At 36.6% G+C, this 12,983-nt stretch overlaps 1 protein-coding gene across 1 annotated transcript; it reads left to right on the top strand.

The window, feature by feature from the left end:
- The first annotated feature begins 6,674 nt into the window (after window positions 1-6,674).
- On the top strand, window positions 6,675-8,637 carry LOC136224249 (pectinesterase-like). The gene is made up of 2 exons (XM_066012526.1): window positions 6,675-7,796; window positions 7,885-8,637. Exons 1-2 carry the CDS (start codon window positions 6,812-6,814, stop codon window positions 8,577-8,579), a joined length of 1,680 nt encoding a protein of 559 aa, XP_065868598.1. The 5' UTR covers window positions 6,675-6,811; the 3' UTR covers window positions 8,580-8,637.
- Window positions 8,638-12,983: the final 4,346 nt, after the last annotated feature.

The raw sequence follows: 12,983 nt of genomic DNA, 5'->3' as shown, positions 1-12,983 counted from the left end.
ATGAGACTGCATTTGCGTCGGCCCTTTAAAAGGACCGATGCAAATGAGAGGCATTTGCATCGGTTGTTTTAAAAGGGCCGATGCAAATACATTTGCGTTGAGGGCTTTTGCATCGGCCAATGGCCGATGCAAATAACCCAAAATGGCCGATGCAAATGGCATTTTTTCCACTAGTGAATGTGTGTTTGGAGGAGATTGTTGCAGAGTTCTTATATACAATAGCTCACCGTAAAAAGAATATAATGATTGATGCACTTTTTTTTATAGAAGTGTGAAACCGTTAGTAGACAATTTCATACTTGTTTAATGGCAATGAAGTTACATGGTGTGGTGCTTAAGAAACCTACTCTTATACTAGAGGATTGCGATGATGATAGGTGGAAGTATTTCAAGGTACAATAAATAAACCCTTGTTGCATAAAGATAGTAGAAGTGGATCAAACTCTAAAATATTTTGTTTGTAGAATTGTTTAGGTGCACTTAATGGTACAATGAATGTATTAGTTTGCTCACCTGAAATGGAATTTATAGACGTCTTACCTGGTTGGGAGGGATTAACACATGATATTCGTATTCTTCGAGATGCTATCTCTAGACTTAATGGTTTAAAAGTTCCTAAAAGTAATTTCATTGATAAAAGTGTTTTATTGGGTCCAACTTACATGAGTGTATAATAAAATAGTTTTTTAACGTGTAAAGATTGTTATTACTTATATGATGGTAGCTATACTAATAGAGAGGGATTTTTTTTTTGGTAAGAAGAGGGATTCTGTTAGAAATATAGAATCAATTTTATATTTTGTTGACAACTCAGCTCAGCTCAGCTCAGCTGCTTTGCTCAGCTCAGCTCAACTCAGCTTTACTCAGCTCAGCTTTCCCTGTAAACTGCTATATAAGCAGTTCTTCTCTTCAATAATATTGATTCGGAATTGAAAGATATTTCTAAAAGCTCTTAGGTTATGAAGAGTTTTTACATGGTATCAGAGCAATGAGGAAATTAGATCCAAATTGCTATCCAAATGACGAAAGGAAGAAGCTACGTCAATGTTGTACGGGGCAGAGATGATTTCTTCCTCAATGATATTGAAGAAGATGAAGAAATTACAGCACCACCGATTAAGTCTCCGAAACAGAAAAATAAAAAACCTAATGCTGAAACCAGTCGTAATCATGAAGTTGAAGCAGATTTGATTCAAGTCGGACTGAATCCATCAACGCAACGCCCTGATCGACGAAGTGAAATTCATTCAACACCAGAAATCTTCAAATCTGTGCGACATTATGATAATCCAGGTTCTATACTTGTGAATACACCTATGAATGGATCTAACTATATTTCTTGGCGTCGATCAATGCTTATCGCTCTTAGTGTTAAGAAGCGCACTAATTTTGTGCTTAAGGATGAGGAAATACCAGATCCTGATACTAACATTGATGCATATGAAGATTGGATACATGTGGATAATCTAGTGTTTTCATGGATTATAAACTGCTTAAGTAAAGAATTGCAAGATACTTTTCTATTTACTCCTACTGCACGGGCTCTGTGGAAAGAACTTGAGCATGGATATGCAGAGGACAATGGTCATTTGTATTTTCATCTTAAAAAGGAATTAAACAGCATCACACAAGGACAGATGACTGTAACTGCATTTTTTAATAAACTGAAGCGATTGTGGGATGAAATTTTGGCTCTCAAACCGATTCTCAATTGCAAATGTGGTGGAGCCAGAGAATTGATACAGAGTAGATGCGATGAGGATAAACTTTTGCAGTTCTTATGTGGATTGAACATCGAGTTTGAGTATGTTCGCAATCAGATACTCCTGATGGATCCAATGCCAAATGTCAATCGTGCATTCTCTATGCTATTGCGAATTGAGAAACAAAAGGAGTCAACAACTGATGGCAAGGCAGATTTTGCTCATATTGCAACTGCTAACAAACAAACTAATGCAGTGACTGCACCTGCAGTTCCTAGATCTGTCAACAAACAAAAAGAAGACAAAAGTAATCTCTATTGTGATTATTGCAAATGCAAGAAGCATGATCGCAGCACATGCTTTTGCATCCATGGATATCCTGATTGGTGGACAGGATCCAAGAAGACTGGTCCTGCTAGTCCTCCAGCAAAAGCTCTTCTTACTCATGAAGCACAGACTCCATTTGATGAAAGCTCCACTGATTCAGATGATGAGAAAGAGATGCAGAAATTGATTCAACAGGAAATTCAGAAATACAAGAAGAATAAAGGAAAAAAACAGGTTGATTTCACTGCTTTTGCTCGTACCAAGGATACAGGAGAGCATAGTCATTATGCATCTAGTTCAGGTATGCCTAAGACTTACTTACTATCTGTGAATCATAACTGCCACAACAGTCAAGCTGTATGGATAATTGATTCTGGAGCTACCACTCATATGAGCAACTCCATAAACAACTTCTCTAGCATTAGAAGTTTGGACAAAGCAAGAAAGGTTTACCTACCTGATGGTTCAGTCAAGCTTGTTAACAAGATTGGAGATGTGAAGATAGGCTCTAATCTCATACTGCATAATGTCCTGTTCATTGAATGTTTTGATTACAACTTGCTTTCAGTTGCACAACTATTGAAGGATACTGGTTTGCAAATGACATTTACACCTTATAAATGTATTTTGCAGGACCCTATCTCTAAACATATCCTAGCTGAAGGAACACAACAAGACCACTTATACCATTTGTCCAATGGTCCTTTTGATTCCATTTCCAATAATGTCATTTCTAGTATTGTTTCTAGTACTGTTTTACATACTACTAGTGCTACAAATAATGGTAGTTTGTGGCATAGACGGCTAGGTCATGTATCTGTTCATAAACAGAAATATATCCCTGTATTTGACAATTGTAATGAGCATGATGATTGTGATATTTGCCTAAGGTCCAAGCAGCACAGAAAACCTTTTCCTACTAGTACCTCCCAAACACATAAACCTTTCGAACTAGTTCATATAGATTGTTGGGGGCCTTTTCATAAACATTCACTCACAGGGGATAGATATATGCTCACTTTGGTTGATGACTATACTAGAAACACCTGGACCATGCTATTCAAGCATAAGACTGAAGTGCCTCACTTGATTTCTGTTTTCATTAATATGATCAAAACTCAGTTTGAGATCAATATCAAGAACATCCGCACTAACAATGGGACTGAGTTTGTAGGTACCTCTTGTCAGAATGTATTGCATACTCATGGGATTATTCATCAACGAACTTGTGCTTACACTCCACAGCAGAATGGCATAGTGGAACGCAAGCACAGACACCTTATAGAGACTGGCAGAGCATTGCTTATGCAGGCTGGTCTTCCCATTGAGTTTTGGGGGGAAGCATTACTTCAAGCCACTGTGTTGATCAACATCATGCCTACAAAGGTACTTGGTTGGATCAGTCCTTATCAAAAACTTTATGATCAATCACCACCTTATGATCGATTGAAAGTTTTTGGATGTTCATGTTATATAACCAATACTAATCCTCATAAGTCCAAATTTGAGGATAGATCATTTCCTGCCATTTACCTTGGCAATGCTCCACATCAAAAAGGTTTTAAAACCTATAATTTATCTACACAAAAGCTTGTCGTCTCTCGTGACATACATTTTCAAGAGGAGATGTTTCCCTACAAAAATCTCACACAAATTGCTGATGCTGATGTTCAAAACAACAATACACTCATTTTCCCATCTGTTGTAACAGATGAATCTGATTGTCATTATCAGCTTGCCTCTACACCTCTTAAATCACATTCTCCACAACCAATTCAACAAAACTAAGGTGTCAATCAAGATATAGATCTTAATGACAGTCCTTTCATCCAACCTTCAACTCCATCTGATGTACCTATACCTCCACCGTCTTTTCAAATTCTACCTGTTCAGAGACACACCTCTAGAATCATCAAAAAGCCAACAAAATACAATGACTTCATTTTGAATAATGTGGTAGCAGATTCAGAAGCTAGTTTTGCTTTCACAGCCACTCATGAAGCATACCTTGTCAACCTTCACAAAATTCATGAACCCAAATCCTATTCTGAAGCTAAATCTGATCCGAAATGGTTAGAAGCCATGACTAAGGAATTAAATGCCCTTGAAGCTAATCAAACCTAGGTTATGGTTCCTTTACACCCTGACAAGCAAACTATTTCATCAAAGTGGTTATTTAAAGTTAAATACAACCCTGACGGTTCTGTGGAGCGTTATAAAGCACGACTAGTAGCTCGTGGATACACACAGAAGGCTGGAGTGGATTACAATGAATGTTTTGCTCCTGTTACAAAAGTAACAACTGTCCGTATGTTCATTGCAATCGCAGCAAGTAAAGGCTGGCCAATTCATCAAGCTGACATAAATAATGCATATCTTCATGGCCATATTGATGAAGATTTGTACATGGAGCCTCCAGCAGGATATCATGTTGAGAAACCTGGACATGTTTGTAAACTTAACAAGTCCTTATATGGTTTAAAATAGGCCGGGCGTCAATGGAACCTAGAGTTCAGCAACAAATTGAAAAGTATGGGGTTCAAAAAGAGCATTCACGATTATTGCTTGTTTATTTTGAAACAAGAATCTGATTTAATTGTCCTCATTGTGTATGTTGACGACATCCTCATTACTGGAACTTCAGAAAAGTTAATCCAAGAGATAAAAGAGGAGCTTGATCGCACATTCACCATCAAGGATTTGGGAATTGCTCGTTATTTTTTGGGTGTGGAACTGGCTCGATCTGATTCTGGCATATTACTCACTCAGCAGAAGTATACTCTTGATATGTTAAAAGATGCGAACATGAGTAATGCTAAAGTAGCCAGTAGTCCTTTCCCTTCCGGCTTACAATTTGATGCAATTTCAGATCCTTTTGAAGAACCAGAGCAATACAGGAGACTGATTGGTCGATTTTTGTACCTTGGTTTCACTCGTCCCGACATTGCCTATGTCACACAGCAGCTTAGTCAGCATATGAATTCTCCCACACAGGTCCATATGAAAATTGCTCAACATGTGCTTCAGTATTTGAAAGGAACAATGTCCATGGGGTTGTTCTATGCTGCGGATGCAGAATTCCAGTTATTCGCATATTGCGATTCTGATTGGGGACGATGCAAAATTACACGACGATCTGTAACCGGTTCTTGTGTAATGTTAGGCAGCTCTTTGATAAGCTGGAAATCAAAGAAACAAGGAACGGTGACAAAATCGTCCGCTGAAGCCGAGTATCGAGCAATGGCAACCATCGTATGTGAAATCAAGTGGTTAACATACCTCCTTACTGAGTTCCAGATTCAAGTGCAACTGCCGATTCCCTTGTATTGTGACAATCAGCCATCAATTTACATTGCTTCAAATCCAGTATTTCATGAACAAACAAAGCATATTGCCATTGATTGCCATATTGTTCGTGAATACTTGGAGGAAAAATTCATCACCACCCCACATGTGGCTTCACAATCACAATTGGCTGATGTGCTCACTAAGCCATTGAATTCTAATCAGATGTGGCCAAGTTTATCCAAGTTGGGACTGGTCCGCATAACATCTCCAACTTGAGGGGGGGGGGGTGTTAGAAATATAGAATCAATTTTATATTTTGTTGACAACTCAGCTCAGCTCAGCTCAGCTCAGCTCAGCTTTGCTCAGCTCAGCTCAGCTTTGCTCAGCTCAGCTCAGCTCAGCTTTCCCTGTAAACTGCTATATAAGCAGTTGTTCTCTTCAATAATATTGATTCGGAATTGAAAGATATTTCTAAAAGCTCTTAGGTTATGAAGAGTTTTTACAGATTCTTTACATCATATGCAACTAGTACAGAATAAAAATAAAATATTTGTGTTTTATAATAATATCTAAGATTGACCTAACTAGCCTACTCTATGGATAAAATTGCTCTTGACTTAGGAATAAAATTACAACATTTTAGACGTTAGAGGTAAAATTGCTCTTGACTATCAACGTTAGAGTATTTTTGCATCATATCCTTTTATTAATAATCTTGAGAATTCAATTACAGTCGGGATCAGTACTCCATAGGATGAGACAACAATTTTGGAGATTAAAAAGTTGAACCCCATCCCATAGAGAATTTTTTTTTTGGAAATTCTCCATCTCATTAAGACAGACTCTTTATATGGACATGGAGTTACCGTCTCATTGCTAACTCTAACTATATTATAATTGTGAGCCAATATATAAAATAAATGAAGAAAACTTTGTGATAAAAAAATTTCTAAAAAAAATAAAGAATAATAATACAAAAAGAAATTCCATAAAAAAAATCCTAACTATATTACTATTTTCTTCAAAAAAATAAAAATAAAATAAAACTATTACTATTAGTTAATGGCTGGATAAAAAAAAAACAATAATTAATCCATGGGATTAATTGGAAAGACATCAAAGAACAAGTTCCTAAATTAGAACAAAGTTCCTAAATTAGAACATCAACTATCCAAGTCATACGGTAAAACTATCTAAAATAGAAGTATAGGGATTAAAAGATATAACTGAAAGCTACCTATTTGTGGAGAATATTTCATTCAAATTCAAAATGGATAATTATAGAATGTAAAAACTGCTATAAAAAAACCCAAATCACTATGCAAGAATCATTCATCAATAATAAGCCAGAATAAGATTAATCTTTTGCATATTTTTACCCTTTTGCATCGGCCCCGAATACATCATTCGTGTGGCCGATCATCTAGGGCAAGCGCTTAGGAAAAAAAACACCAAACAAAAAAAAAAGAAAAAAATTCTGAAAACCCAAAAACATGCTTGGAAAAATAGTGGTTTCAGGGTTTTCCCTGCTCCTAGTTGTGGGAGTCGTCATCGGAGTTATTGCTGCGGTCCAAAAGAGCGATGGTTCTCCTGCCAACATGGATATAACCCCACATATGAAGGCTGTATCCCAACTATGCCAACCCACTACTTACAAAGATGCTTGCACAAAAACTCTTGGCAATGTTAACAGCACTGATCCTAAACATCTTATCCAAGGAGGTATTTTAGCCATTTCTGAATCATTGACAAAATCATTCAATTTGAGCAATGATTTAATTGTTAAGGTTAAGGAAGGGGATAATCGGACTAAAACTTCCTTGAATGATTGCAAGACATTGTTGAATGATGCCAAAGAAGAACTTCATGACATTATTGACAAGGTGTCTCAAGCTAACTTGAAAGACTTAACCTTACAAGCTGATGAGTTCAGGATTTGGTTGAGTTCAATCATTTCTTACAATGAATTGTGCATTGATGGATTTGATGATAGCAACGAATTGAAGGCTACTATATCGAATAGCACCGAAGCTGCTAATGAATTGACAGACAACATACTGGAAATGCTTGGAGGATTTACTAAGATCTTGAGTTCATTTGGTCTTGAATTGAATCTTCCTGTAACTAACACCCGGAGACTTCTCTTCGAGGAGAAGACCGGGTACCCGACTTGGTTATCTGCGGCGGACAGGAAGTTGTTGGCTGTGAAAGACACCAACAGGCCTAAACCAAATGCAGTTGTGGCTAAAGATGGGTCTGGTCAGTACAAGTCTATTAATGCTGCTATCAATGCTTACCCTGCCAATCTCAAGGGGCGATATGTGATTTATGTCAAGGCTGGAATTTATAATGAGGAGGTGAAAGTGCCTAAGAAAATGCCTAACATTTTCATGTATGGTGATGGACCTAGGGCAACAATTGTCACCGGAAAGAAGAGTTTCGCGGGCGGTATCAACACCTTTAATACTGCTTCATTCGGTAATTAATTCATCGTAACTTTATCTATCAGCTTAAACTTTTATTTATCTATGGATTCTAATTGTTGTCGCGTGACATGTATATACAGTGGTGGAGTCAGATGGATTTATTTGCAGATCAATGGGATTCTCTAACACCGCGGGTCCAGACGGACACCAGGCTGTGGCTCTCCGTGTAAACTCCGATATGTCAGTGTTCTACAACTGCAGAATGGACGGATACCAAGACACATTATTGTACCAAGCAAAACGTCAATTTTACCGGAACTGTGTGATCTCCGGCACCATTGATTTCCTCTTCGGATACGGAGCAGCAATCATCCAGAACTCATTGATCATCGTGAGGAAGCCAAACCCTAACCAGTTCAACACAGTGACAGCAGATGGAAGGAAAGAAAAGGGGCAAAACACCGGACTTGTGATCCATAACTGCAGGATCGTCCCTGAGGAGAAGCTAGCAGCTACGAGATTAACCACAAAAACATACTTGGGACGGCCATGGAAAGCATATTCAACGACTGTGGTGATGCAATCTCAATTGGGAGATTTGATTCAACCTGAAGGATGGAAAGAATGGATCGGAAATCAGTTCCTTGATACATTATATTATGCGGAGTATGGAAACACTGGACCTGGATCTAATACAGCTAGGAGGATTAAATGGAAGACTCTTCATTTCCTTAACAGGCAAGGTGCTCAGGCCTTCACCGCCGGAACTTTCCTTCCTCAGTCCGCTCAATGGATTGCAGCCGCCGGAGTACCTTTTTTGAGTGGCTTCAAGTGAATTGAGAAAGACAATAAATTTTTTTGAAAGATTTATTAGTTTTTTATTTTATTTTATAATATTATAGATCTAAATTGCATACTTAATACAGAAAATTTCAATATATTCAAAATTATCGTTAATCGGTCTGATTTAGATTCTTTCAAATTTGAATTTCTAACTTGAAAGTTAAAAGATAATGTTTAATAATGGGTTATGCTACTCACTGTTCCCAAATTACTTATCACCGTCCCTTTTTGGACATTTTTACCCTTTTCATTTTTCATTAAAAAACTTAAGGTTTTGCTATTCATTGCCCCCAAATTACTTATCACTGTCTTCCTTTTGAATATTTTTGCCCTTTTCATTTTTCAATTCAAAAACTTAATATCCTCTCTCCCGAGTCAAAAATTGGATTTATGAAAAATGAACCCGAGAAAGTCGAGGAAATCGAATAATCACCGTTCCTATTTACACTAATTGAAATTTGTCTCCAAAAACTAATCGATCCAATCAATATATAAAAAAAAGTCATCTAAACGGATGATTCACACCATTCCGCCTAGGCAGAAACATATGAACTATCCGTTTCTGCCATGGCGGAACAGGTGATCCACCCGTTTCCGCATAGGCAGAAACGGATAGTTCATTCGTTTCTGCCTAGGCGGAATGGTGCGAATCACCCGTTTAGTACATTTTGGATGAATTTTGTCTCCGAATCCGGAGATGGAACTCTTGTTTTCGATTCGATTTGCAAATAAAAATACTTATCCGAGGAATCATTAGTCTTTTTCCTTTACAGTGTTTAAGTCCCATGAATGTTGTTCGGGTTTTTGAATTTCGAAAAAATTTGAGAGAATTTCAGTTTTTGAGTTTAAAAAATGAAAAGAGCAAAAGTGACCAATAGAGGGCGGTGATAAGTAATTTAGTGGTGGTAAATAACAATGAACTTCAAAAGTGACTAGTAAAGGGCGATGATAAGTAATTTAGGGGCGGTAAATAGCAATCCACTTAATATATCCCAATTATTAATTACTAAATAAATAATTGATATTTAATAATTTAATAATTCAATAAATGAATAATTATTTTTTAAATTTTAAAAATTGAATCTCAACCATTAATTCGAGAATTGATTGAAATTATAATATGACTTCTAAAACTGAAATTTAATTTCATAAGATTTCAATCTGCGGTGAAGTCAAGTTTGTAAAATTGCAACAAATTTTATAATACTTTTAAAAGATATAGTTTTTATTTTTTTAAAGAAAAAGATATATAGTCCTTCAAAATATATATATATTGAGAAGATGATAGAATTGACCTCTGAATGAGGAGTGCATGTATTGCAAAGTTGGGAAAAAACTTAATTTCATAAAAAGTTGATTAGTACTCTGTAGATATAAGTAGCATTTTTTTGATAGAAATTAGGACGAGACAGAACTTGGGTGGGGTGAGCACCCGAGGCCAAAGAACTGACAATCCCACAATATATTAATAAACGAAAACTGAGTGTTTGAAAAAGAGAAGAGGAAAGAGAACAAACAAAAAGAAAGGGGAGGAGAAAAGTTTAGGAAAGTTAAGAAAAACGCAAGTGAGAAATACTACAAACGTCATCATTGATAAACTTGTGGCAAAAAGCAGGAGCTGAAGGCCACCAATTGATCACTGAGGAAGAGACTCCAAACTTTGCCAGTGCATCAGCAACTCTATTTCCTTCCCTAAAGATGTGTGAAAAAAGAATGTTCATCCTAGAGCAAATGCTGAGACAATAACCATTCTTGACGAATACTCCAAGGAACATCCATGGAACGATGTCTAAGCAGATTAACAACGTACATTGAGTCTGACTCAACCCAAAGCTGATGCCAATTTTTCTCCTAAGCAAGTTCAATTGCAAAAATAGCGGCTCTCAATTCAGCCATGTAAGCAAAAGAATGAGGGGTAGAAAAAGGAAAACAGCCTTTGGGAAATCCACGATAGTTGCGAAAAATACATCCCGCTCCTGCCTCGCCTGAGTGCCAAAAGCAGAGCCATCCACATTGACTTTAACCCATCCCGGAGGAGGTTTAAGCCAACCGGAATAATGTTGGGAGCTGGAGGCGGCCTAGGAGAAGCCAAAAGACAGGATACGATAACATTATCTCTCCGTGAAGAGCAAAAACCTTTAGAAGTGGCAAAGGACTCTCGAATCATTCGAAAGAGGGTGATCTTCGAGTGCTGAATAGAAGGAGAAACTTCCTTAAAGATTGCTTCATTCCTGCAATGCCAGATTAACCAGATGCAAGTGACAGAGGCAACATGCCAGATCATCGACACCTGTGAGCCAAAATGAATGCTACGAAGAGAGCTGAAGAAGTGGATGAATTGTGAATAACGAGGCAAAGAACAGTCAAAGTGAAACTCAAGGGCCCTCCAAAGAGAATCTGCAAAAGAACAACTAATGAATAGGTGGTTAATGGACTCATCATCCCTACCACATAGAATACAACGAGAGGCAAAGGAGAATCCAAGATGCTGCAGGAGGTCGTGAGTCGGAACCCGGCCATGCAAAACTCTTCAGAAAGTGAAGGAACGAGAAGGGGGAGTGTGAGCATTCCAAACAAATTTATACCAGTCCACCGAAGAGGAACTAGGACTGATAATCGAATAGTACTCTTTGGCAGAGAAAATACCCTTCGTAGAGGGCTGCCAAACGCAGAAATCAAGATCATCTCTACCCATGTGAATAGATCGAATACTGTCTTGAACAACCAATGGAAGAGTGCCTAAGTAAAGCCACTCCGAATTAACCAAAAAATCATCAACAGAATTAAAGCGTGAACGCTTATCCTGATGATCAAGACCCAATTTGTCCGCCACCGATGGAATGATCCACCTATCTGTCCAGAAATTGAGCTTTGAAGACTGGCCAATCCACCAAAAGGTCTGGTCCCAAATGGATGAATAAACAAACTTACAAGAAGACCAAATCGAGGGCAGAGCAATGGAAGCTTTAGGCAAACCAGAGAGAGCCAGAAATCTAGACTTCATCAGAGAAATAGCAACACTGGTGCCTTGAATTAATTCCCAACACATCTTACCCAAGAGAGCCTGGTTAAAGATCCTAAAGTCCTTAATGCCTAAACCTCCATCCTCCAAACTTTTGCAACAAGTTTGCTAGGGAACTGTGATTGACTTTCTCTAGTCAACACAACACGTCCAAAGGAAATTCCTAACACTTCTATTGAGCTTATTCAACAAACCCACTGGCCACTTATAGATCAAGAATGAGTGAACTAGAGAACCAGTAATAGTAGATATAAGTAGCATATTTCTAATATAATTTAGACTTGTTTATATGGATTGAGTTTGGATTTATTTATTTAATTTTGATCTAGCTCGAGCCGAACTTGCACTAAATTGGATAGAGTTCTCAGACTTGCACATAAAACTAGATTGAGTTAGGTGATTTATTTAATATTGTGTAAAATTGGATTGAATTATCTATGTTAGACCATTAATTATACTATTTTTTGATGTTAAAGGTATTTTGGTCTTGGCTATCAAGGAGCATTTTTCACCTTACACTTAAGATTATGTTCATTGAGTTTTTATTAAATTAATTAACTAAATTTTAGTTTATTGTACTTTTATTGTTCATAATCATAATTAGTTTTAATTTTTAATATATTTGTTTAATATAAATATATTAATTGAGTAAATTTAATTGGAATGGATTTAAGAATTAATTTGTTTAACCCGTTCAGACCGACATAAATCTAATATGAATATGATGCAAACTAAACTGAACTTGGATAAAGTAATTAAATATCAAACATGATTAAAATCAATTTTCATAGATTTGGTTTCAAATGATTTTTAAAGAAAGACTTTGTAGATTTTGATAGACTTGTATAGACATTGATCTAGTTTATTGAGAGAATATTATTTACTTCCAATCACTGTTGGAAAAGAAGACCACCTAAACCGCGCAGGCGCTCGAAATCGAGAATCCAAGGCGCTCAAAATCGAGAATCCATTCTAATTTTCTATGGTTAGTTCTTCTGGGCTTTGTTTTGGCCCCTATGAAATTTTTCGCCTTCTGGACTCTGCCTAGATTGTCTAGGTGCCACTTAAGCGATAAGGAACAAAAATATTTTTTATTGTTAATTTATTTTTTTGCTTTATATAATTCCCTTTTGAATTGTTTGAATAATATTGTTATTGAAATGTTGATGTTTACATATTTTTATAGATATATGTTTCAAATATATACATATTTTTCTATATTAAATAATTTTATATTGTTATTTTTAGATAGTATCATATATATTTTAATTGAATTTATAAAACAATTTGTTGATTAACAAGTAAAAAATACTAAATTACAAATCTGATTAATCCCTAACTAATCCTTGAAGGCCATGTCCCCAACTAGAGCCT

This window comes from Euphorbia lathyris, chromosome 3, assembly GCF_963576675.1.
Source record: "Euphorbia lathyris chromosome 3, ddEupLath1.1, whole genome shotgun sequence".
NCBI lineage: Eukaryota > Viridiplantae > Streptophyta > Magnoliopsida > Malpighiales > Euphorbiaceae > Euphorbia > Euphorbia lathyris.
The sequence above is the reverse complement of the archived record's forward strand: the minus strand, read 5'-3'. Positions and strand labels throughout refer to the sequence as shown.

Excerpts from the sequence above, each read along its gene's own strand:
- LOC136224249 (XM_066012526.1), top strand. The coding sequence starts at position 6,812 with ATGCTTGGAAAAATAGTGGTTTCAGGGTTTTCCCTGCTCCTAGTTGTG. Across the intron at positions 7,797-7,884 it reads CTTTAATACTGCTTCATTCG|TGGTGGAGTCAGATGGATTT; the intron begins GTAATTAATTCA and ends ATGTATATACAG.